This window comes from Cervus canadensis, chromosome 1, assembly GCF_019320065.1.
Source record: "Cervus canadensis isolate Bull #8, Minnesota chromosome 1, ASM1932006v1, whole genome shotgun sequence".
NCBI lineage: Eukaryota > Metazoa > Chordata > Mammalia > Artiodactyla > Cervidae > Cervus > Cervus canadensis.
Genome location: NC_057386.1, coordinates 23428136 through 23455806, shown reverse-complemented (window position 1 = coordinate 23455806; position 27671 = coordinate 23428136). Strand labels below are relative to the sequence as shown.

At 41.7% G+C, this 27671-nt stretch overlaps 1 protein-coding gene and 1 non-coding gene across 6 annotated transcripts in view; one reads left to right on the top strand and one right to left on the bottom strand.

The window, feature by feature from the left end:
* B4GALNT2 (beta-1,4-N-acetyl-galactosaminyltransferase 2) overlaps window positions 1–27189 on the bottom strand; it is a 61503-nt gene extending 34314 nt beyond the window's left edge. The window contains exons 1-3 of one of the 5 annotated variants that reach the window (XR_006269865.1): window positions 27039–27189; window positions 4606–4806; window positions 3049–3186 (exon numbers count right to left, since the gene is read on the bottom strand). Coding sequence is in view for 4 of the 5 variants with exons in the window: in XM_043470695.1 (XP_043326630.1) it covers window positions 3049–3186; window positions 4606–4806; window positions 27039–27070 (371 nt within the window). In the remaining variant the exon portion in view is untranslated. Of the gene's footprint in view, window positions 1–3048; window positions 3187–4605; window positions 4807–24857; window positions 25034–25784; window positions 25892–26061; window positions 26205–27038 lie in introns of those variants that run through there. The other 4 variants (XM_043470695.1, XM_043470703.1, XM_043470722.1 and 1 more) reach the window with 4 other exon arrangements.
* Window positions 18885–19014, top strand: LOC122425512. The gene has a single exon (XR_006264887.1). It is a non-coding gene; the product is annotated as a small nucleolar RNA SNORA3/SNORA45 family (small nucleolar RNA).
* Window positions 27190–27671: the final 482 nt, after the last annotated feature.

Below are 27671 nucleotides of genomic sequence, written 5' to 3'. Positions count from 1 at the left end.
TCTGCAGCCCTGTGCTGTCCCAGACAGAGATGGAGCCGTCTCACGCGTTTCCCCTGCCACCATCCACTAATTCTACAGATGCCTGATAGCCCTGTGCCAGGAGCTAACAGTCCCTGAGCACAGGGACCTCAGACAGCGACAAATAGAGACCAGAAGGCAAGCAGCAGGCTTTCCTGGCAGGAGGCAGGCAGAGGGTGTTACCGGGGCCCAGGGCCAGGGCACACACTGCATGCGTGAGCGCTTACCATGTCATATGTCTATTTACATCTTCTTCTTATCTCCTCTACTACCCTATGATTTCACTGAGGTTGTTAAGGCCTTTCATGGATCACCTTACTAAATGTCAACCTGAGGCCCTATCGCCATTCCACCCTGTACCTATGGCCCCCCATAAAGGAAGCTAAACTGCTTGTCCAAGGTCGCCCATCTGACACATGGAGGACGCAGCCGGTTTGCCTCTCTTGGCAGCACTGTTAACCACTGAACCCCATGTTCCTCGCATAGCCGTGGAGGCCCAGGGCTCAAACCCCAGCCAGGATCACCTGCACACTGCACTGGCTTCCTGATCTCCAACACTCCCTTCTGCTGCTCCTCCGTCTTCCAGGGAGTCTTCCACTTGTATGGAGTCTGGGGTAGTGGCTCATTCTCGAAATCAAACCCACAAGGGCGAGAGTCCCCTTTTCCCTTCCTTAATTCAAGACTTAGGCTCAGGCAACTGAGCAGTAAAGCCTAGGGACTGGTCATCAAAGCAGCACATACAATTGTCGCAGCAGGAGAAAATGTTTACCTTCGTCCCAGCACCTCAACATTTGTCCCTGCCTTCCCTTTACCTTCCCTCCAGTTTATCCTCTGCAGAAAAGCCACAGTGGTATTTTACATATGAAAGTATCTCATAGAATGGGCTGGTGTTGGTAAAGAACCTACCAGCACAGGAGATGTAAGAGACACAGGTTCAATCCCTGGGTCCAGAAGATCCCCTGGAAGAGGGCATGGCAACCCACTCCAGTATTCCTGCCTGGAGGATCCCATGGACAGAGGAGCCTAGCAGGCTACAGTCCATGGGGTCGCAAAGAGTCAGACACAACTGAAGCAACTTAGCCTGCACCTGTCTCATAGAATAAGTTGCCAACTTTAAAAACTGTTCAAGGATTTCCCTGGTGGTACAGTGGTTAGGAATCCACCTGCCAAAGCAGGGGACATGGGTTGGATCTCTGGTCTGGGAAGATTCCACACGCAGCAGTGCAACTAACCCTGTAGACAACTACTGAGCCTGCAAGCTGCAACTACTGAAGCCCTTGCGCTCTAGAGCCCACGCTCCGCAACGAGAAGGCACCACAAGGAGAAGTCAGAGCACTGCAACAAATAGCACCCGCTCACCGAAAATAGAGAATGCCTACACGCAGTAAGCAAGACCCAGTGCAACCAAAATAAATCATAAACAAATAAACAAAAACTGTTCAATTCTTTGCATTACCCAGAAAGCAAAATGCACACTCCACCTGCTGGCTTACCACCACCGTCACCAACGGCCTCTCTGGGCTCATACCTCCAGCCTCCCCTTGACACACTAGGCAAAACGGTCCAGGCCTGCTTTCCTGTCATGCAGCCATCAGCAAAGGCCTGTTTTCCTGTCACGTAACCCACCCTGGCTTTGGGCATTGTTAATTCTTCCTTCTGGAATGCTCTTTTATGGGGGATTGTGATAGACAAGAAAAGATAACACAAATCAGAGTCCAAGATAACCTTCTTTCATTGTCCCATTAAACTTTACGCCTTCGACAATGATATTTAATTTACCTCCCATAGCACTTATTACTACTTAGGTTATTTATGTGTTTTGTTTCTTTTTGGCTATTCTGCATGGCATGTAGGATGTGGTTTTAGTTCCCAAACCAGGGATCACACATGTGCTTTCGAAAGTGGAAGCGTGGAGTTTTAATCACTGGACCATCAAGGAAGTCCCTCTTACTGTATCCTGTTCTGCCCATGAAGAGCTATAAGAATGATAATGTTAATAATAAACCAAGCAAAACAGTAGATAATATTTTTGCAATGCTTCTGTACATCAGGCCCTGTATGAGCTGCTAGCTCTTTGCATGTAAACACAGTTTTTCTTACAAATAACCTATTACAGTAATAAACTGTTATTACTGTAATAAACTGCTATTACTGTAATAAACTGTTACAGTTTTTCATATGAAGATACTGAAGTCTGTGATGTTAAGCAACTTGCCATCCAGCCTATTCCAGAGTTCAAGTCCTTAAGTGGTTATTATTTATTACAGCACACTTCCCACTGTAACTCATAAATGATTCCTAGGGGGAAAAAAGAGAAAAGAAACTGCCCAGCCATTCTGTGCTCCCCTGGTTCTTGATTTCCCAACCTGGTCATCCTACCACTTACGGCTATGGGAAAGTACCAACATCTTTCCTACAGATTCCCTCTTAACATAAGCCAGGCAGAATCCATTTCTCCTGTTTTCAACCAACAATCCTGGTCAACACATCCCAAAGGTTAACTCTGGGCTTTGCACACAGCAGAGGGACAGTACATTCTCAACATATAAATGAATCAGACAGTGCAACCTGGTGAGACTAAAGGCTCTGATGGCCTGGGTGTGTGGAGGCTGAGCCACCAACATGGCACTGATGTCTCAGTCTTTTCCCTCCTTTCCTCTTTCTTTATTATGAAATGCTTGAGACATGTCAAGTGTCTTGGGGGGTTTTTTGGTTTGTGTGCATGTTATTGGCCTCACAACATAGCTCGTAGCCTCTTCATTCCCCAACCAGGGATCAAATCCAGGCCCCAGCAAGGAAAACGCTGAGTACTAACCACTAGACTGCTAGGGAATTTCCAAGTTTTGTAAATCTTCACTGAAGGACTATTTCCTCAGTTCTCTTTACTTGGTCTATTCTTAGTAGTTCTTTCCAGGGACCCTGCAAGAGTGGGACTGCCTTTCTTCTCTCCCTGGCCCTACACCCTCAGGAGAGAGGGGGGAGACCTTCCACACCACCTCAGGGCCCAAGAGCCCCGGTGGTCTGCATTACCTCCTCTGAAAGTGTTCAAATTCAGCTTGTCTCCTCATTTTCACCGCAGGGAGGTCAGTCTGGCCATAGGCATTCTCAAAGTTATAGCTTTCCTGATGTTTCAAGGCTTCGCATTTGCACTGGTTTTTCGGGAAGAGCCTAAAACAAGATGAGGACTAAGATCACAGACTGGGTGGGCTGGCGGGTGAACCGGGCGCTTGAAGTCTAACCCAGTGTGCTGTTCCCCCCAGACTCTCCTTTCTCACAACCACCATCCAGGTTGGGTTGAGACTCTAGAATCCCAGCAGTAGCCATTCCCAAAGACACAGCGAGGAGAAGGGATAAGAAGGCCCCCTCTCAAAACCAACTTATAGTGACCAAAGCAGACATGTGGCAGGAGGATGGATAGGAACTTGGGATTAACACACACACACTACTGTATATAAAACAGATAACCAACAGAGACCTACTGTATAGCATAGGGAAATCTACACTATATTCTGTAATAACCCACATGGGTAAAGAATCTGAAAAAGAATGAATATATATACATGTATAACTGAATCACTTTGCTAACACCTGAAACTAACACATCATTGTCAGTCATTATACTCCAATAAATTGTTTTAAATAATAAAAAATAAATTTTGTAATTAAAAAAAAAAAACAAAACCCTCTCTTGAATCATCTCCGGCACCAAACTTCTACTTAAGATCCCACAAGCCGTGGCTAGTTCTCTGACCAGGGATTGAACCCAGGCTCAGCAGTGAAAGTTCCAAGTCCTAACCACTGGGCTGGCAGGGAATTCCCTAAACTTCTTTATTTTTTTTTTAAGGTGTTTATTTATTTTTGTTTTGTTTTGGCCATGCTCTATGGCATGTGAGATCTTAGTTCCGCGACCAGGGTTTGAACCCGTGTCTCCTGCATTGAGAGCATGGAGTCTTAACCACTGGACCACCAGGGAAGCCCCTTTATTTATTTTTTTTAATAATTTTCATTTATTTATTTTTGGTTGTTGCTGGGTCTTCCCTGCTGTGCAGGCTTTCTCTAGTTGCGGTGCAGGGGCTTCTCACTGCGGTGGCTTCTCTTGTTGTGGAGCACGGGCTCTAGAGCACCGGCTCAGTAATTGTGGCACAGGCTTAGTTGCTCAGCGGCCTGTGGGATCTTCCTAGAACCAGGGATCAAACCCTTGTCTCCTGCATCGGCAAGCGGATTCTTTACCACTGAGCCACCAGGGAAGCCCTCTCCAAACTGCTTTAAACTTGACAGCCGCAATGGCATCTCAGCCCCACCCATCTGAAGAGGAAGCCAAAGGGACAGAAAGGCCACGCCTTTCCTGTAGTTTGTGTTAAACGGGCCCTCCAAAATCACACGGGACTTTGCTGGGTGTTATAGGGAACAGAGCCTGTGCTCTGCAAACCAAGATTTTTCTGGTCCTGTAGTTTGGAATCACATTCACAATCAGCACAGGAGCAGGAAGGTAGGAAACTGGCTGTAAGGCAGGCACAATAGGACACTGTCAGCCACAGGAGGAGGGAGCGAGAGGTCAGACCAAGGGGGAATAACTGGCTATCTCACCAGATTCCATCGTGGGTAAACAGGTTCTTGATATGTTCCTCAGGGAGAAGCTTCAGCATTCCGGCAGCCAGACTAGGCTGAGGGAGTGGTGCTTTGTTGCTGCTGGATTCTGGATACAAGTACACACTTCTGAACATAAATAACACAATGCCCAGGGCCAAGAATAAGACCGACATCTTGAGGATCCACAGACATCTAGAGCTGTTAGGACACAAAAGAGCAAATGATGTGTAAATCTTTTTTCCTTGATTACATGAAACATAAAAGGACCTGACTATATAATATAGATGGGAAGAGTAACTGGAGGGAAAAGGTCAATTAAACCTATATCTTCTACTACTTACCAAGACTGATTTCTGATAAATAGAAGAGGAAAGAATCAAGTTGCAACAGACACTCAGAAAAATCACAAATAAAAGAATGTGCCAAAGCCCAAGGCGGGGGGAGGGGAAAAGTAAGGCTTGCAGTATTAATGTCAACATAGTTGAATTGGAGGCAAAAATTAAAAAAAAATTAAATGGGGCCAAAAAGATCACTTACTGTGATCACGAGTGATCTACAAAACAGATATAGATCATGTAGTGGTCATGAACTGTATCCACTAGATAATAGCATTATTTACACAAAGAATGGCAGAATATGGGAGGAGAAAGATTACAAATCCAAAGGTGGTCATGGATTCTCATGGTCATAGACCATGAGACATGGTCATAGACATGGTCATAGACATTCTCATGTCTAACACTCTAGCATCTCATTCCCTACCAAACCAAGTCTCAGAAATATATAAAGCAAGAAAGCAACTACTTTTTTTTTAATTTATGTATTTTATTTATTTTGGGTTGCCACTAGGTCTTCATTGCTGCAGGAGGGCTTTCTCTAGTTGCGCCGAGTGAGGGTTACTCTTCATTGCAGTGTGTGAGTTTCTCATCGCGGTAGCTTCTCTTGTTTCAGGGCATGGCCTCTAGAGCTAGGGCTCAGTAGTTGCGGGTCCTGGACTCTACAGTACAGAACCAACAGTTATGGTGCACGGGCTTAGTCGCTCCTCGGCATGTGGAATCTTCCCGGACCAGGGATTGAAAACACATTTCCTGCATTGGCAGGCAGATTCCTATCCAATGTACCACCAGGAAAGTCTGCAGCTACATTTTAGATCTCATATTCTGTTAAAGAGCTTTTAGTACATTTACAAAAGTTGGCCACTTATTTGAATACAAAGAAAACCACAATAAAGTAGAAATCATTTAGATTATACACTCCACACACTAACAAGTGCAATCAAAATGTAACCGATAGGGGCTTCCCTGGTGGCTCAGTGGTAAAAACTCTGCCTGCCAACGCAGGAAGACACAGGTTCAATCCCTGGTCAGGGAAGATCCCACATGCTGTGAAGCAATTAAGCCCATGCACCACATCTAGTGAGTCTGTGCTCTAGAGTCCAAAAGCCACAACTACTGAAGCCTGCATGCCCTAGAGCCTGTGCTCTGCAATAAGAGAAGCCACCACAATGAGAAGCCCACACACTGCAAGGAACAGTAGCCCCTGCTTACTGCAACTAGAGAAAAGCCTGTGGAGCGAAGAAGATTCAGCACAGCCAAATACAAATAAATAAATAAATAATTTAAATACAACCTATAATAATAGTAAGCCCCCTCTTCCACAACATGGAAAAAAATTTTTAAGCTTTCCAAAGCAACAGTTTGAGTCAAGGACAGTATCAGAACAAAAATATAAGGATAATGAAGATACTACATACAAAACTATGGAATACACTAAAATTATGCTGAGTGGAAATTTTGAATTTAAATACAAATTTCTGATCACAAGACATAAAATTAATAAATTAAACAATCAAATAAGTTTGAAAATGGATGACAAAATGAATCTAAGAAAAGTAGAAACAAGAACCTAATAACAATGCAAATGGAAAGTGGCAAATTAGAAAACATCTGAAGTGGAATAATTATTAAACCCAAGCACGGAGGAGACAACTTTTTAGATATCTCCCTACTTAATAACCTCCCTGCTCTAAGACTCTTTTCCGGCCTGACCCACAGAGGTCACACCTATGAGCTAGTTGTATCACATGATTCTCCCCTGACCATTGACTGGTTGGACCAAAGGCAAACACCTCAGAGCTGGGCCAATCAGCCAGAATTTCTTTTCCAGGAATTGGTAAGCAGATATCAGCTAAATCTGGCCCCCTGAACTGAGAATAGAGGAGAGGAGAGAAGGAAGAGAAGATAGAATAGGTAAGAGACACAAGGAGAAGCCTAGATCTTGAATACCTAGATGAAAGAGATGATCTAAACAGATCCATTAAAGTGAAAAAAAAAAACAAACAAGGAAGTTGTCAAAGGCCTCAACAAAATCAGAAATCCATATTCCATAAGTAAGCAATTCCACGCCAATTTACAAAAACCAGTTTTACAGTGATGCAAGTATAAGTACTGAAGAATAATGCTGTAAGCATGCTGAACAAATATTAGCAGAGTATAATGGTATCCTAAATGAAAGATTCATCACTAATAAATGAAGCTCTTCCAGGAGAGCAAGGATGATTCAATCTTATAGTGTGATTAAAACACTCCAACTTCCTCCTAGGCCCACAGTCCTATCTCTTTTTTTTTTTTTTAAGAATAACAATGTCATAAGTTCATTACACAATTTTCAACCTAACAGAAGGAAACAAATCAGGAACAATAGGGGAATGTGGTCTTGGCCTTTTTGAGGGTTTGGTTCTTTTCCTTCTGCTAGCAGGAAATGAAACTGTGTGTCATTGAATAAAAACAAAACAAAAATGAGGAGAAAAAATTCTCTGGGTAAATGACTTTTATGGTATTCCATATAATTTTTCCTCCTTAAACTATCACCTGTTTCCCTTCCTGCAAGACTGAGCTTTAGCCTACTCACAAGAAGTGTGCCTAAGCCAGGGGAGTTTCCTATTAACTTTTCCCCTGGCCTTCATCTGACATGAAAACTGGAAGAATGCCTTTTGCTGATGTGAATGGTTAATGGTCATGAGAACCGGACTCCCCCCACACACACAAAGGGAGTGAAAAACATCCATTTCCCATCAACATGGATGAGATTCTCCCTAGTAGTCAGATTTTATTTTCAGCTTTGGTCTTTTAAATCCCCTGTACCCTTTTCTGCAGCTTTGAATGCCTCTGGATCGTCTGCCAGCTCCTGCCCATGTGTAAGTCACCCACAATAAACTTCATAATTGCTCTTCATGCAGTTACCTGCTTTGGTTTTGGGTCTCAAAGTTCCTTCTCAGTTAGGAGGATATTATTCAATATCTTCGCCTTCCAATAATTTATTAATAAATTTCACCAAGTGGAAATTCAAGTCAGGAGAACTCCCAATATGATTATATTGACAGATGATTTTAAAATCATTTAATAAAATTATCCATTCTCTTCTAAAATTTATTTACTTTTTCATTGAAGGATAATTGATTTACAGAATTTTGTTGGTTTCTGCCAAACATCAACATGAATCAGCCGTAGGTATACATATGTCCTCTCCCTCTTGAACTCCCTCCGTTCTTTTTTTAAAATTAATTTGTTTATTTTGCTGTACTGGGTCTTAGTTGCACACAGGATATTTAGTTGCAACATGCAAGCTTAGTTATAGCATGTGAACTCTTAGTTGCAGCATGTGGGATCTAGTTCCCTGACCAGGGCCCCCTGCACTGCAAGCATGGAGTCACACCCTCTGGACAACCAGGGAAGACCCCCAACATCCATTCTTAATTTATTAAACATCGCTTATTTAAGAAAGGACCTAAAACAGTCTCCAAAGGCAACAGAAATAAAAACAAAAGTAAAGAAATGGAACCTAATCAAACTTACAAGCTTTTGCACAACAAAGGAAACCATAAACAAAACAGAAAGACAACCTACAGACTAGGAGAAAATATTTGCAAATGATGTGACCTACAAGAGCTTAATTTCCAAAATATAAAAACAGCTCATACAATTCAATAACAACAACAAAATCAAGACAAACAAAAAAGAACAATCAAAAAATGGGCAGAAGATCTAAACAGACGTTTCTCCAAAAGACATACAGATGGCCAAGAGGCACATGAAAAGATGCTCACCAATGCTAATTATTAGAGAAATGCAATTCAAAACTGCAATGAGATAACACCTCACACCAGTCAGAAGGGCCATCACTAAAAAGTCTACAAATACTAAATGTTGGAGAGGGTGTAGAGAAAAGGGAACCCTCCTACACTGTTGGTGGGAATGTAAATTGGTGCAGTTACTATAGAGAACAGTATGGCGGTTCCTTAAGGAACTAAAAATAGGGACTTTCCTAGTGGTCCGGTAGTTAAGAACCCACCTTTCCAATGCAGCGGACTCAGTTTGATCCCTGGTCGGGGAATTAAGATCCCACATAGTGCTGGGCAACTAAGCCCATGCACTACAACTCCTGAGCCTGCACGACACAACTAGAGAAAGCCCACATGCTGCAACAAAGACCCAGTACGGTCAAAAGAAAAAAAGAGAAAGAAACTAAAAATATTGCTACCATATGATCCAGCAATCCCACTCCTGGGCATTTATCTACACAAAACTATAATTCAAAAATATATATGCACCCCTATGTTCACAGTAGCATTATTTACAATAGCCAAGACATGGAAGCAACCTAACTGTCCATGAATGGATAAAGGTCTGGTACACCTTTATACAATGGAATATTACTCAGCCATGAAAAGAAAACAACGCCATTTGCAGCAAATTGGATGGACCTAGAGATTATCATAGGGCTTCCCTGGTAGCTTAGAGAGTAAAGTATCTCCCTGCAATGCAGGAGACCCGGGTTGGATCCCTGGGTTGGGAAGATCCCCTTGAGAAGGAAATGGCAACCCACTCCAGTACTCTTGCCTGGAAAATCCCATGGATGGAGGAGCCTCATAGGCTATAGTCCATGGGGTCGCAAAGAGTCAGACACAACTGAGCAACAACACGTTATAGAGATTATCTATAACTAAGAGATTATCTATTTGACTAAGCAAAGTCAAAAAGAGAAAGACAAATACCATATTATATCACTTATATGTATAATCTAAAATACAACACAAATGAACATATCTACAAAACAGAAACAGGCACAGAGAACAGATGTGGTTGCCAAGGGAGGGAGGGTAAGGGAGGGAAGAACTGGGAGTCTGGGATTAACAGATATACACTATTAGAATGGATAAACAAGGTCCTACCCTATAGTTCCTATGGGAACTATAATCCATATCTTGTGACAAACCATAATGGAAAAAATATGAAAAAGTATATATAAAAATATGTATAACTGAATCACGCTCCTGCACACTAGAAACTGACACATAGTAAATCAACCATGCTCCAATAAATTTTTTTAAAAAGGAAAGAACCTGAAAGAAATGATACCACACTAATAATTATGAGCACATATAACATCTGGATCTTGGTTTACACACAGCATTCCCCTCTAAAGAAAATCAGAGCCCCTTGCAGAAATGGCTGTTTCTGGCTTTGGCTAAGGAAAATTCAAAGCAAGTCTAGAATATCCTGTGATGCCAGAAGGGAAGGGGGCTACCTAAGAAGACTACAGTTATATCCAAGAAAGAGGAGCCAGTTTAAAGGGTCTTCTACCAGCCATATTTGAGATAGTTGATACATCAACAAGAACAATGACTATAATTAACTATAACATATTAAATAAAATAAAACCCATAAAGTTAATGATACTCCAAGGGAAAAATGCAAGGGGTGATCAGGGTACTTAAAAAAAAACTTTTTAATTATAGAAAAAAAATCCCAAGTACATACAACAAATAAAAAAAGCAATAACATGAATTTTATTATACCTATTACCTATTTTCTACTCCTGGACAAAATCTGTTTCTTCACCTATTCCCTCACTTCGAAGAAAATCTTGACATCACATCATTTCATCAGTAAATATTCTATTTTTGAAGGGTAATGTGGCAGTTTTGTACTCAGATGAACCAAGCTGGAATTCCCTTCCCTGTGTAACACCAGGTTAGGGATGACCACAGAGAAATTTGCATGAGACTCAGAGGCAGTGCAGATGCTGGCAAGTTCCATCCACTTGGTCCTCTTTCCCTCAACTCTGTGTCCAGCCCTCCTTCCCAACAGCTGGCCCTGCTGACCAACTACCTCAAGTTCACTATAAGAACTTTTTCTGAGAACTCACAGTAGTGGTAACCATGAGGAACAAACAACCTTTCATATACTTTTCCAGGAAATCTCTTTGTGGCTGTACTCCAGAAAACAGATGTTTCTGAATTCTTCCCAGTTCCAGCTCATTCACCTATGATGATTGGTGACTTTTCTCTAATGTTTTTTTTGGAACTCGTCCCAAAACTGTGTTAATTCCTATAATAAATTTCTTATTGTGCAATCCTCATTAAAGTTCTGCTTCTTTGCTTAAGGCTTGAGTGATTCAGATAAAGGTTCTTACACACACACAGACACCATTATCAGCTAAAAACCTAACAATCAGTCTTTATTACCATCAAATGTGCACAGAGTTCCCTTCTGTCTTTTTTCTTTTTTGTACAGACGGAAATAAGTACGAAAGAGAAAAACTAACATCGTATATTAAGGCATATATATGGAACCTAGAAAAATGGTACTGATGAACTTATTCGCAGGGCAGGAAGAGACTCAGACATAGAAAACAGACTTGTGGATACAGAGCGGAAGAAGAGGGTGGGACAAACTGAGACAGTAGCATTTGAATATAGAGACAACCCTGCATAAAAAAAATAGCTAGTGGGAAGCTGCTATATAGCACAGGGAGCTCAGCTTGGTGCTCTGTGACAACCTAGAGGGGTGGAGTGGGGTGTGGTGGGGTGGGGGGCAGGCTGAAGAAGGAGGGGATGCATGTATACATGGAGCTGATTCACGTTGCTGTACACAGAAACTGACGATACTGTAAATCAATTATACTCCAATTAAAAATAGAATCAAAGCAGAATCTAAATAAGATCCATACATTGCTTGATATGTTTCATCAGTTCCTTTTAATATATAGATTCCTCTGTATCTCTTCCTAGCAACTTACTTGTTTAAGGAACCATGTTGTTTATCCTACATTATTTGGATTTTCCACATCTGGACTGCTGATTTCAGCCGCCCCCTGGCTAAGTTCCTTTGTTCCCTGAAATTTCTATAAATTTGTAGTTAGATCAAGAGGCTTGATCAGATCCAGGTTTGATTTCTGAGAAAATCCCTTCATAGGTGATGGTGCGCGCCCCTGCATCAGAGAGGCTAGGCACAGCATCTCTCTTTTGCGGAATATTAGTAGGCATTTGATGACTGTCCAGATCACTGGTTCTGAGTATTCTGGGGCTCATGATCTCTATTCTTTAAAAAAATTGTTTTTGATGTGGACCATTTTTAAAGTTTTTATTGAATTTTTTACAATATTTCTTCTGCTTTATGTTTTGGGTTTTTAAGCCCTGAAGCATGTGGGATCTTAAAGCCTCCACCAGGGATCACACGCCCTGCACTGAAAGGCAAAATCTTAACCACTGGACCATCAGGGAAGTCCTTGGACCTCTTTGTAATCTTAAAAGTTACTGAGGACTCCCAAAGGGCTTTTGTTTTTGTGGATTATATCTGTCAATATTTACCATTTTGGCAATTAGATTTGAGGAGTTTTTAAAAGTATGTATTAATTTAGAAATAACATAATAAGCCCATTAAAAGCTAACACAAATAACATGTTTTTATGAAAAATAATTACATTTTTCCAAACAAAAAGTAGTGAGAAAATGGCATCATTTTACATTTTTGCCTATCTCTGTAATATTTAGTTTAATAGATAAAAATGAATCCTTATATTGTTTCTGCGTTCAATCTGGTACATTGTTTGGTTGAAACATGTGAGGAAAATATAGCCCCACACAGATATACAAGTGGAACAAAGATAATTGTGGATATTCATCTTTGATACCATGCCAAAAATCAAGAAGTCGTAGTTAAAAGGTTAGCAGCAACGTGGAATCTGAAATCATATCAATGAACTTTTTTCATTGGTATGATTTGGACTTTGAATGGATCTTTTACCTACACTTGATTTTATAACACCATGCATCATTCATATGGAAAATATTGGTTCACTGAGCTATGCTGATCCCCCAAATGCATTTTTAATGCAATACAGAGAATTCATTCATTAATATCGACACCAGTCTCATTAGAAAGGTCTCTAAATAATAAGACTCTCAAACTCACTGCAGTAGAAATACGTTTTACAAAGTTCTAATTATTTGGAAAGCTTGAATTTTATGATTGGTAACAAATACTACCAGTTGTTTTCTTCAAATGGACAAGATCACTTGGTTCATTTTTTTAAAAAGATATCTATCAAAAACAGAAGTCTGAATAACCAGCTTATTCTTCATTTTTATTCATTCTTTAAACAAAAAATATTTCAATTAAAAAGCAGCTAGTTCAACTTGATGACATAAAGCAAGATCCTCTATGATCTACCTCCTAGAGTAAAGGAAGTAAAACCAAAAATAAACAAGTGGGACCTAATTAAACTTAAAAGCTTTTGCACAGCAAAGGAAACTATAAACAAGGTGAAGACAACTCTCAGGATGGGAGAAAATAACAGCAAATGAAACAACTGACAAGGGATTAATTTTCAAAATATACAAGCAGCCCATACAAGTCAATAGCAGAAAAACAAACAACCCAATCAAAAAGTGGGGAAAAGACCAAACAGACATTTCTCCAAAGACATACAGATGGCTAACAAACACATGAAAAGATGCTTAACGTTGCTGATTATTAGAGAAATGCAAATCAAAACTACAATGAGGTATCACCTCACATCAGTCAGAATGGTTATAATCAAAAAGTCTACAAACAATAAATGAGGGAGAGGATGTGTAGAAAAGGGAATTCTCTTGCACTGTTGGTGGGAATGTAAACTGATACAGCCACCATGGAAGACGGTGTGGAGGTTACTTTAAAAATCTAGGAATAAAACCACCATTTGACCCAGCAATCCCACCACCACTAGGCACATACCCTGAGGAAACCAAAACTGAAAAAGACAATGTACCCCAATGTTAATTGCAACGTTATTTACAACAGCTAGAACATGGAAGCAACCTAGATGTCCATCAACAGATGAATGGATAAAGAAGCTATGGTACATATATGCAATGGAATATTCCTCAGCCATAAAAAGGAATGCATTAGAGTCAGTTCTAATGAGGTGGATGAACCTAGAGCCTATTTATAGAGTGAAGTACGTCAGAAAGAGAAAGATAAATATTGTATACTAACACATATATGTGGAATCTAGAAAAATGGTACTGATGAATTTATTAGAAGGGCAGCAATGGAGAAAGAGAGAACAGACTTATGGACATGGCGGGGATGGGGAGGAGGGAGTGGGTGAGATATATAGAGAGTGTAACATGGAAACTGACATTACCATATGTAAAACAGAGAAGCAATGGGAATTTGCTGTATATTCGGAACTCAAACAGGGGCTCTGTAACAACTTAGAGGGTGGGATGGGGAGGGAGGCTCAATAGGGAGGGGACATATATATACCTATGGCTGATTCATATTGATATTTAGCAGAAAACAACAAAATTCTGTAAAGCAATTATCCTTCAATTAAAAAATAAATTTTTAAAAAGCAGTTATAAGAAAAAAAGCAGTTAGTTCAGCTTCCTGCTCAAATTGCACAAGCACTTTTTCTAGAGGCAATAACTGCACTTCAGTCTGTAGTAGGAATGTTTTACTGTTCATCAAAAGATATATTTAAAACTGTTTGTTTTTTCTTCATGCCACATGTTTTTTCTTCATTCCCCCACCAGGGATTGAACCCTCGCCCCCTGCAATGGAACTGCAAAGCCTTAACCACTGGACCTCCAGGGAAGTCCAAAATTGGTATTAAAAAAAAAAATCAATTGATTTAACCATTTCATCAAGGATATTCTGAAGTTTCCCCTGAGTGTGGTGGGAAGAATGCAACTCCCACCAGTTCAAGTGAAGGTACCAGCAGCAGTTTTCCATCATTGCCCCTGCATCATCAGTGTCAAAGTCAGCAGAGTGAAAAAGGCAACTAGCATCTTAATACTATCATGAAATAGTTCTGACCTTACAGACTCCCTGAGGAGGTCACTGGGGCCCTCAGGAGTCTATGGCCCACAATTGAAGAAGCCCTGCTCTAGCCTTTTCTTCTACAGGGATGTCAGGGCTTTCTCTCCCTGATTTTAGAAGCTCTTGATGTTCCTGTAACAGAGCAGGAAGACCACAGCCCTTAGCAGGTAGCCATTGCTGTGCCTTATTACTCTGCCCCCTGTTACTAGGCATCAGGGCTTGCTCAGCCATTGCTCTGTGCCTCAGTGGGCCCTGCCCACAAGCAACCAACCATCAATGAGTGACCATTAGTTGTCTTGCTCAGCTATTGGTCAGGGCCGCAGTGTGCCCCGCCCACTGGTACCTGTCAATGAGGGACCACTGGGGAGATGACTGAGTCAATAGGCGGTGGTGTGGTGGCCATCCGGTGGAGGGTGACATAAGAGGCAGATTCAGGCCTTCTCCTGGAGGCCGTCCAGCTTACCCAGACTTGGGCCAGAAGGTGAGTTGGTCAGCCCAGGGAACAGACTGGGGACTACGTCCTGTAGGGCTCCAGAGCTCTCACTAAGGCCCCTTCCACTAGCCTTGGCTCAGCCCTTGAGGCAGCAGTGAACCTCCCCCCAATCTCTGTCTCTGCAACCTAACAGCAGTGGCCATCTGTGTGAGTTGCAGTCTGAGACCCCTGGTCTCCCCATTTGGGTGGCCTGAACAAACTGAAGGCCAGTTGGGTTGGATGCCTGGCTCCCTCAGGGATGACAGCTGGGCAGGATGTGGGAACCTGGCCCTGAAAGAGCTGCCAGCTGAGATCTGCCTCCTCTTAGCCAGGACTGGGGCTTTGGGGTGAAAGTTGTGCCTTGGGACTTTGCCCTTTCTTGTCAGGATAGAGAATAACATTTACAGGAACATGGCTACCTGACCATGACCAGACCTCAAGAACAAAGGATCGGACACGAAGTCTGCAACAACTAACCATGCCCATCCCTCCCCTTTTGCTTTTAAAGGGACTTGCTGAAAGCTTTCGGTAACTTTGGGGTTCTTAGGGCATCAGCCACTCATCTCCTTGTATGAATCTGTAACAAACCTTTCTCTATTCCAAACTCTAATGTTGAATATTGATGGGCCTCACTGTGCATCAGGCATATGGACTTGCAATTTCAGTAACAATAGCTTTGACTATATGGACCTTTGTCGGTAAAGTGATGTCTCTGCTGTCTTTTTTAAAACGCTGTCTAGGTTGGTCACAGCTTTTCTTCCAATGAGCAAGTGTCTTTTAGATTCATGACTGCAGTCATAGTCCGAAGTGATTCTGGAGCCCAAGAAAATAAAATCTGTCACTGCTTCCACTTTCACCGCCCGCCCCCCCCAACTATTTCCATGAAGTGATAGAACCAGGTGCCATGATATTAGTTTTCTGAATGTTGAATTTTAAGCCAACTTTTTCACTTTTCTCTTTCAGCCCCATCAAGGGGCTCTTTAGTTCCTCTTCACTTTCTGCTGTTAGAGTGGTATCATCTGCATATCTGACATTTTGATATTTCCCCCAGCAATCTTGATTCTAGCTTGTGCTTCACCCAGCCCAGCATTTTGCTTGATGTACTCTACGTATAAGTTAAATAAGCAGAGTGACAATATACTGTCGTGATGTACTCTTTTCCCAATTTTGAAACAGTCCGCTCTTCTGTGGATGGTTCTAACTGTTGCTTCTTGAGCAGCATACAGGTTTCTCAGGAGGCAGGTAATGTGGCCTGGTATTCCGATCTCTTTAAGAACTTTTCAGTTTGTTGTGATTCACACAGTCAAAGGATTTAGGGTAGTCAATAAAGCAGAAGTATATTTTTTTTTTTTTTAGTTCTCCCACTTTATTGCTACCAACCCATCTCCCTCCACCCTCGTGCACACATGCTCAGTCATGTAACCCCATGGACTTCAGCCCGCCAGGCTCCTCTGTCCATGGGCTTTTCCAGGCAAGAATACTGGAGTGGGCTGCCATTTCCTTCTCCAGAAGTATATATAATTTTTTAATTCCCCTTTTTTCTATGATCCGACAGATGTTTGCAATTGGTCTTTTGTTCCTTTGCCTTTTCTTTTTCTTTTTTTTCCAATATTTATTTATTTTATTTATTTATTTGGCTGTTTCTGGCCTTAGCTGCAGCATGTGGGATCAAGCGACCAGACCACCAGGGATTGAACCCTGGCCTCCTGCATTGGGAGCACAGAGTCTTAGCCTCTGGACCACCAGGGAAGTCCCTCCTTTGCCTTTTCTAACCCCAGCTTGTACATCTGGAAGTTCTCAGTTCACATACTGCTGAAGCCTAGCTTGAAAGATTTTGAGCATTACCTTGCTAGCGTGTAAAATGAGTGCAACTGTGTGGTAGTCTGAACATTCTTTGGCATTGCCTTTCTTTGGGATTGGAATGAAAACTGACTTTTTCAGTCCTGTGGCCACTGCTGAGTTTTCCAAATTTTCTGACATATTGAGTGCAGCACTTTCAAAGCATCATCTTTTAGGATTTGAAATAGCTTAGCTGGAATTCCATCACCTCCACTAGCTTTGTTCACAGTAATGCTCTCTAAGGCCCACTTGACATCACACTCCAGGATGTCTGGCTCTAGGGAGTGACCAGACCATCATGATTATCCAGGTCATTAAGACCTTTTTGTATAGTGCTTCTGTGTATCCTTACCACCTCTTCTTAATCGCTTCTGCTTCTGTTAGGTCCTTGTTGTTTCTGTCCTTTATTGTGCCCATCTTTGCATGAAATGTTCCCTTGTTATCTCCAATTTTCTTGAGAGATCTCCAGTCTTTTCCATTCTATTGTTTTTCTCTATTTCTTTGCACTGTTCACTTAAGAAGGTTTTCTTATCTCTTTGCTGTTCTCTGGAACTCTGCATTCACTTGGGTATATCTTTCCCTTTCTCCTTTGTCTTTTGCTTCCCAAACACAAGATTGGAGAATATAAAAAGACACAGAAATTTTAGAAATAAAAAAATAACAGCACTGAAAACTTAAGTGAATGAATTTAACAGAGAATTTGACAAGACTGGAAGATAGGTCAGACTATAAACTGCCAAGGAGGGGGACAGATAAATTAGGAACTGGGATTAATAGATACACACTGTTATATATAAAATAGGTAAACAACAAGGATTTACTGTATAGCACAAGGAACTATATTCAGTATCTTGTAATAGCTTATAATGGAAAAGAATCTGAAAAAGAATAGATATATATGTATGCTAGTGCTAGTGCTAAGCTGCTTCGGTCATGTCCGACTCTTTGCAACCCCATGGACTATAGCCCGCCAGCCTCCTCTGTCCATGGGGTTCTCCAGGCAAGAATACTGGCGTGATTGCCATTTCTCACTCCAGGGGATCTTCCCAACCCAGGGATTGAACCGCATCTCCTGTGTCTTCTGCATTAGCAGGTGAGTTCTTTACCACTAGGGCCAACTGGGAAGCCCATTACAGGCCCTTCATAACCTAATATCCAAACTACCATTTTCTAACCTAATCTGCACCTACTACCTCCAAACATTCTCACAGAGCTCTGCTATGACATTCTTAGTATACCAGCTTATCTACCTTGGGATTTCTCTGATAGCTCAGTTGGTAAAGAATCTGCCTGTAATGCAGGAGACCTGGGTTCAATCCCTGGGTTGGGAAGATCCCCTGGAAAAAGGAAAGGCTACCCAACTCCAGTATTCTGACCTAGAGAATTTCATGAACTGTATAGCCATGGGGTTGCAAAGAGTCGGTCATGACCGAGCAACTTTCACTTCACTTATCTACCTTATTGGTTTTCCGGCTCTACTTCTTTATGTATGTATATGTATAACTGAATCACTTTGCTGAAACATTGTAAATCAACTATACTTCAATAAAAAAAAATAAAATAACTGCCAAAATGGATAACATAGGAACAAAAGACCTCAAATTACTAAAAGAATCAAAGACACAGAGGATATTCGAGTGAATATTCGAGTACTAGAGAAGAGGGACTGGGGCAGAGGAATACTTGAAGAAAAATGACTGAAAATTTCCAAAACTAATGAAGGAGCTTTTGTGAAGTACTATTTAAGCCACAAGGAAGAACATTAAAAATAAATACACACCAAAAAGCATTATAGTAAAAATTAAAACACAAGGAGATTCAGGGCTAGAGTCACGTTTGGGTATCAGCTACTGCCTGAGTGCAGTGGAGTCCTCCAAAAGTAACTGCTGACCTTAGTCACTGGCTGTGGCCCTCATGACATAGTCAGTCAGCAGGTTAGTGACAGGCATCAGACTGACCCACACAGCGGTTGGATCCATGCATGCCCACAAATTAGGGGGAGGTTTGGTTTAGGAGACCTGTTACAAGAGTAACAGCGTAGAAGCTATCAAGGGACCTGAATTCTAGTCTTGGCACTGCCTCTGACCTTCTCAGTGACTTACTCTGTTTCCATGAAAAAACTAGTCTTTTCCACTTGATCGATTTGGTGGCTTTTTAAAGATTTGTTTTATTTGACAAGTGGAGACCCTGCTATGTCACTCTTTTGCACGAGTGAACAACTTACACTGTAATGGGGCAGATGGGCTGTGAAGAGGATAAACATAGCTTTTTAATCATAGTGAAGTAATGAAAATGGTTGCCTTCTCTCCCCAGTCACGCAAAATTGGTGAAGGATTACTACTTAAAGAGGAACCAGAGCTTCTGCCCAACTGTCAACCTTGATAAAACGTGGATCTCAGTCAGTGAGCAGACACAGGTCAACGCTGCCAAGAACAAGGCTGGGGTGAGTCCTAGCATGGGTGCGGTGCGATTGGGCTAATCGGAAGTTCTGGGGAAGGGGAAGTTCCCAAAGCAGCCTGTCATGAAGGCCACGTTCTTCAGCAGAAGAGCTGAGGAGATTTAAGGTGTGGGTGGGGCTTTTGTCATGGTAGCTTGAAGCCACGTGGTGGGAGATGCATAAAGTTAAACAAGTGCTTTTCAAAAAACAAATAAAATACATGAAGATAATCTTAAAAGCAGCCATAAAAGATTACCTTTAAAAGAAGTTGCTAGTTAATTTTCCAACAGAATACAGGAGAAGCCAGAGATACTGAAATATCTTTAATATCACCAGGACTATTCAAAAATGAAGGTGCCCAGAAAGGTGTTTCTAGACAAGCAACATTTGAGGGAACTGATCACCAGCATACTTGTATGAAAATAACTACTAAAGATAGATTACTCCAGAAGGAAGATCATAAACAAATAAGGAAGAGAAATAAAACTGAAAAGTGGATAAGTCTAGATGACTACTGACTATATAAAATAATACTGCTTTGTTTAGTAACAGTAAGAAACAATAAGAAAATCATAAAACACAACAGAACCAAAAAAGGGTAAAGTAATGACACATAAGTCAGGAAAGGAATAAACAGACTAAACGTGTTCCAAGGTCTTTACATTTCCCTGGGAAGAAGATTTAAAAAACCAAGGACTTCCCCGGTGGTCCAGCAGGACCAGACTCTGCTCTTCCAATTCAGGCAGCATGAATTTGATCACTGGTTAGGGAACTAAGATCCCACATACCACGTGGCACAGCCAAAAAATGAAAATAAATAAAATAAGAATTAAATAATTTTTAAAAACAACATTTTAGACTTTGATAGGTCAAGAACCTTATAATCTATAGTGTAACTACTGCAGAAATAAAATATAAATAGTAAAGCTAATAGACAGGAAAATGGGATAATAGAAAAAAAAATCAATTCCAAAAGTGCAGAGAAAAGAAGAATATAGACCAGGCAGAACAAATAGAAAGCACTCACTGAGATGTTAGATTTAAACCAACTATATCAATAATTGTTACCATTCAGTCACTAAGTCCATCCAACTCTTTGTGACCCCCATGGACTGCAGCATGCCAGGTTTCTCTGTCCTCCACTACTCACCAAGTTTGCTCAAATTCATGTTCATTGAATCAGAGATGCTATCTAACCATCTCATCCAATAATTATATAAATTGATTAAATGTTCCAATTAAAACATAAGGTAATCAGACTAGATAGAAAAAAGAAACCCAAATATATGTGGTTTGCAAGAGATACATCAAAACAAAATGATATAGAAATGTTGAGTAAAAAGGAAGATAAATATACTAAATGTAACCAAGATAAAGTTGCTATCTCTATATTAATATTAAAGTTGACTTAATTAATATCAAGTGAAGTTTACTTCATTTGATATTAATATAGAGATATTAAGCAAAACTACAGATAAAGGAATACCTCAAGCTATAAAATACTCAGCTCACAGAAAGAGATAACAATTCTTTATTCTAATAACATACCCTTAAAATATATAAGGCAAAATACTGAAAGAATTACAAGGAGAAACAGACATATTAACAATCATGGTGAGAGAGATTTTAACCTGATCAACAAAGCAATCAAAAAGTTAATAAGCATTTAGATGATTTGAAGCAGACAATCAGCAAACTTAATATAAATGGACTATATAAAGCCTTACATGTAATGACTGCAGAATATGAATTTATTCCAAACATACACAGAACATTTACAAAAACTGAAAATATGCTGGGTCATAAAACAAGTGTCCAAAATTTCAAAGAATTTCAGTAATATAGAGTATATTTTCTAATCCTAATGCAATTAAGTTGGCAGTGAATAACAGAAAGATAACTAGAAAATCCTTGCTTTTAAAAATTCAGAAATGCACTTCTAAATAACCATGGGTCAAAGAAAAAAAATCACGATGGAAATTAACATTTGTTTGAATCACATGACAGTGAAAATACCACAAGTCAACACCACTGGAAAACACCTAAAAAGCAATACTCACAACGAAATTTATGGCTTTGAATATCTCTATTAGAAAAGAAGAAAATCTGAGAGTCAGGAAGTCAAGCATCTACCTCAGAAATTAGAAAAAGATCAGTAAATTAGGCTCAAAATAAAGTAGGAAGAAGAAAATAATAAATATGAGAGCAGAAAATAATGAAATAGGGAACATATACTTTAAAGAATCATCAAAGCCAAAAACTGTTTTACTTTAAAAGTGAAAGGGGAAGTGTTAGTTCTACTCTTTGTGACCCCATGGACTGTAGCCCACCAGACTCCTCTGTCCATGGGATTCTCCAGGCAAGAATACTGGAGTGTGTTGCCATTCCCTTCTTCAAGGGATCTTCCCTTGATCGAACCTGGGTTTCCTGCATTGCAGGTGGATTCTTTACCATCTGAGCCACCAGGGAAGCCCTTATAAAAGTAATAAGCTCATTGAAAGGAATTAAGATAAAAACAAGAGCAGGCACAAATCACCAAAGTCAGGAATGTCGGGAGCATCACTTGAAACTTAAGGCTATTAAGGAAGTAATAAGAAAATATAAATGAGTAATTTTGTGACACTAAACTTGAAAAGAGGAAATAAGCAAGTTCTTAGAGAAGAATACAGCTTTAAAAAACTGACACAAGGGAAAATAGAAATCTCTGAATAATTCTATAAGCCAAATTTTCATTTTCAGTTGATTTCCTATTCTTTCAAGGAATAGGAAAAAAACTACAACTTATGAAACAGCATAAACATTTCACCAAAACCTTACAAAGATATAAGAAAGAAAGAGGGACTTTCCTGGTGGTCCCGTGGCTAACACTCTAAGCTCCCAATGCAGGAGACCCAAGTCTGATCCCTGGTTGGGGAATGAGATTCCACACGCCACAACTAAGAGCTCTAATGTCACAACTAAGGCCCAGAGCAGCCAAATAAATAAAAACAAATATTAAAAATTTTTTAAAAAAGAAAAAATCACAGCCAGTCTCATTCATGAAAATAAATGCCAAAGTCCCATGGTAGCCAGTCTCCAGGGTGGCCCTTGGATGGTCTCAGCTTCCAAGTAGTCACACCTTTGTGTAGCCCTTTCCACCCTGGCCAATAACAGCACAGAGTGGAAGAAGCCCCTTCCCACACGAGTCTGGGTGGCCAATATGAAAACAACATAGGTCACTTCTGAGACTGCTAATAAAAGACTCTGTGACTATCACCTTGGTGACACATTCTCAGAGGATCTGCTCTGGAAAAGCCCACTGCTATGCTGTGAGTTGCCCATGCAGAGCCACGTGGAGAGGAACTAAAGTCCCCAGCCAACAGGTACTTGAGTGAGCTAGGAAGTGGATCCAGCCATCAACCCCAGTAGAGTCTTCAACTCATCACAGTAATTCCATTAAAATGTGTTATGTTTCCACTGGATAGGTTTATGATTATTATTTTTAGTGACTTTATGTATTTTTAGATTTTTCACAGCTTTAATTTTTAATGTGGTGATAGAAACAACCCACCTAAACAAAAGTTCTCTGGGGTCCTCAATAATTTCTAAGAGTTAAAAGGGTCCTGAGACCAAAAAGACCAAGAACTGCTGATCTAAGTTCTAAGCAATTACTATGGTTCTTGATAATATAGATGAGGTTTTACAAGGACTTATAGTACAATACTGGAGAAGGAAATGGCAACCCACTCCAGTATTCTTGCCTGGAGAATCCCAGGGATGGAGGAGCCTGGGGGGCTGCCATCTATGGGGTCTCACAGAGTCAGACAAGACTGAAGCAACTTAGCAGCAGCAGCATAGTACAATACAGGGAATATAGCCAATATTTTATAATAACTATAAATGGAATATAACCTTAAAAATTCATCAGTCACTACAGAAAAGACCCTGATACTGGGAAAGATTGAAGGCAGGAGGAGAAGCGGATGACAGAGAATGAGATGGTTGGATGGCATCACCGACTCAATGGACATGAGTCCAGCAAACCCTGGGAGGTGGTGAAGGACAGGGAAGCCTGGCATGCTGCGTCCCTGGGGTAGGAAAGAGTCAGACACCGTTGGGGAACTGAACAACAAAATGGTGCACACTTGAAATTCATTGTACATCAACCATATCTCAATAAAATTTTTAATACAATAATAATACAGATGAGCTTCAAATTAGCACATTACTTATCCTTTAATAAAAGTTATATTCTATATGCAAGTTAATCTGAAGAACTCACAGGCACAGCTGGTTCCCAACACATACCTGGCTCAGCTACATAGATTCCTTTCAGGAGTAAATGTGCAATCAGAAGAAGTATTCAGAATTGCTCAAGCTCATTTCTCCATTTAAGCAACAGTCGTAAAATAGACACTAATAGCACAATGATTTTAAAGACGCAACCAAACATCTGGTTACTTCTATCTTTAGTGGTGACCACTTGAGCTTTTCATTTGTGTTTAAAATTTAAAATAGTAAAAACAGTGCAAACTGCCAAGTATATTTTGTTTGGTATGAATTTACCACTTATGAATTAATTCATATATAAACTATTTTACCCAATTAGAATACCTTTAAAAATTGCAGTTTATTTTTTAATTGTCTGCAAATGAAAAGAAGGCAAGACAATAGTAATTATCATTGGTATAATATATTATTACTGAAGATAATTCTGTCCTGTAGAGAAGGGTATTAAAAAATGATCAACTGATGATGTCAAATATGCTAGAGTCATAACTTCTCCAAGAGGTCAGGACAGTTGTATTCCCCATACCTGGTATAACGCCTCTCACATGGTAGGATTATCAAATTTTTGTGGAATGAAATGCTATGAATAAAATGTCCCACACAATCAAAAAAGTACTTACTATCCTCAGAGTTAGATTCCAACCTGCTGCTTTCAATGTAGCCCTTGGACAACCTTTATTCTCCATTTCCACAACTGTAGCTTGGACATGACACTTCAAAGAGTGCTGAGATGAACTCTAGTAGTACAATCTAGAGCAGGGCCTATTCATAACAAATAAGTGCTCCACAATAGATGAAAGGAATTTACCGACCAACATTTACTGAATTTTACTGCATGCTACTATAGTGATTGTTTTTTCGGTAGGTAGGGTGTGTTGGAGTGAACTATCCTATCACAGAGGGACAAAAATCAGAAATATCTATTTCAGAGTCAGGTATTTTTTTTAATAAAAAAGAAAACTAAAAAGGCAAAAAAAAAAAGGTTAAAGGAAAGTTTCTTTTTAGTTCCCCAAGGCCACACGAGTCAGCAGCCTTACTATCACAGAGATATAAACATAGCAAAAATATCAGGCAAAACCCAGACCTTTTGTTCACAATTCCAGCGGTCCATATGTGAACGGAAAGTCAAGTTTGTTGAGGACTTGCCAGCTTTAAATTCCTTGGCACCAGTTGGGAGCCTGGGGGCAGGGTTCTTTCTCACTCTTCAAGGAATGTGGGATGAAGGAAGTCTCTGGCTAAGGAAGGGGAGAGGTCTTTCTGCGACGAAAGGGCTACCTCCACCCCTCGCTCAGCCACAAAAGTGAAAGTGAAAGTGTTAGTCACTCAGTTGTGTCCGACTTCTTGTAACAGAGGAGCCTCGTCCATGGGATTCCCCAGGCAAGAACACTGGAGTGGGTAGCCATTCCCTTCTCCAGAGGATCTTCCACACCCAGAGATCGAACCTGAGTCTCCCGCATTGCAAGCGGATCCTTTACCATCCGAGCCACCAGGGAAGCCCTTACAAACTGCGCTTCATGTTAATGCCCATAAAACATCATCCCACCAACACGTTTTTGCATCGCCGGGGGACGCCTTCCTTGTTAGCATTAAATGATCGTTTTAGTTTAGAAAAATACAAAGGAAGTAAACTTTGGGGATAAAAAGGCACAAATTGTATTTCTGATCCTTCTTCCTGGTTTATAAAAACTAAATGAGCCCTCCAAGTCTATTTTTCCCCTGTTAATTATTACGCTAGTCCTTAAGAGGATTTAGGTCCAGAACCACAAAACAAACATTTACTACTGCCTCGAGACTGTCGCCTGGACCTGAGAACCGACTTTTCAAAATCTGACTCCTAAACCCCAGGCTGTCTTCTGAAGCTGCGTAAGGGACGCAGCCGCAGTTTCCCACTGCCCAGAGCCGGCGGTTGCCGCGCAAGGGTCCCACACCCCGGGGACCCACACCTCCAGCCCTGTTCAGAGCCTCCGGGTTCCAGGCCGCCCCGCACGCTCGGCAACACCGTGCTACGCACTCCAGGCTCGAGAAGCAACCTCCACGTCAAATTTTCCATTTCCACCTCTAAAACCAGTGTTTCCCGGAGCGCAGCGGTCGAGAACAAGCAAGGGCTCTCATCGGCGTCCCCAGGCGCTGTCTCCTAGCTGCCCCACCTAGGTAGAGGGCGGACCGGACTTAATTTAGAGACCGGCTGCCCCCTTCCTTGACCCTGGCGTCCGCGGACCCGGCACTTGGCCGCTCCACGAAGGCGCGTCTGGCTGGCCAAGACTGACCTCTGCTCCAGAGACACTCACCAGAACGAAGTCATCACGAATCCCGCCGCCTCGGACGCCCTGGGCTGGTGGAGCCGGGAAGCCTCCCAGCCGATTGTCCAGCCCTAGGCACCAACCCGGGGTAAAGGAAGCCGCGAGAGCTTGGGTCGAACCCGCCCACTTCACCACCAACCCCCGCCCATCTCTCGGGTCTTGTCCAGAGCACAGCTTGGCGCCAGGGCGTCCCAGCATCTTAGTGGTCTTTGGGAGACCATTGAACCTTTTAGGATCTTAGAATCCCGATCAGGGATGGAACTCTATGTCCTTTCCAACGGAAGCTCCAAAGTCCTAACCACTGGCTGCTGCTGCTGCTAAGTCGCTTCAGTCATGTCCGACTCTGTGCGACCCCATAGACGGCAGCCCACCAGGCTCTCCCGTCCCTGGGATTCTCCAGGCAAGAACACTGGAGTGGGCTGCCATTTCCTTCTCCAATGAACGAAAGTGAAAGTGAAGTCGCTCAGTGGTGACCAACTCTTAGCGACCCCATGGACTGAAGCCTACCAGGCTGCTCTGTCCATGGGATTTACCAGGCAAAACAGTACTGGAGTGGAATGCCATTGCCTTCTCCGCCTAACCACTGGACCACCAAGGAATTCCCGAGGTGACAGTAATGACCTAGTCCCTGCCTATGATAGATACTAGGCACAAACGCTTTATTTACGTGGGACCATTTATTCGTCACAACAGCCCTAAGAGACCAGTGCAGTTATTAGCCCCACTTTTAGGACGGGGAAGCTGAGGCGAAGTAGGGTGATCAGTTGAGTGGAAGAGTTGAGTGGAAGAACGGAGTCTGGGTGACTCGGAAGCCCGTCCCTTGGACGCGGAGCCCCCAAGCCGGCCAGACTTAATCTTGTTGGCCCGAGTTGATTTAAAAAAAAAAGACCTCTCCGTGGAGAACCGCGTGGACTCAACGTTTTTTTCCCATGGCACTCGCACTTCCCCTCTCCTGCCAAGATCACCTGCCCCGGGCTGCCGGAGCCCATCCTTGCATCGCGTCTCTCCCAATCTCTGTGACACTTCTTCTTGGTGGGTAAACGGAGCTGCCTCTCCACCAGAAAGAATAAAATCCCCGCGGCCGTCTCTAGCCTCCCTACGACCCGCAGCCTCTCACTTTCCGCCCTGTTAAAACGGTAGCCATCCACTCGTCCGCGAGCCTCACAACCTCCCGCGCAGCTCACACTTGAGTTCGCGGAGATCTGTCTTGCCCCACCTCCACCGCGCTCCGTACTCCACACCCCCGCCCCACCGGAACTGTTCTGGCGAAAGATCGGGGGAGGAAAAAGCGGCAGTTGGTCAAGTCCCTCTCACACTCTTGTACAGCCACTTAATGCCTGTGTCTGGAAGAGTCTGGTGGATTTCAGGTGAAATTAGCATTTGCCCATCCCATTTCAGCCAGGTGCGGTGCTGAGAGGCTCCCTGTGGTTCACCTCAAGTGTGATTTTATTGTATTTTAGTATGATCCAGTATTTAAATCACGAACATAACCTTGTTTTAAACTAGACAAAACGATGGCATTAACAATGCCATTGCAAAATGACCTATTTTCTGTCCATATAAGTTTCAAAAAGGAATTTAAGACAGACATAAAATCA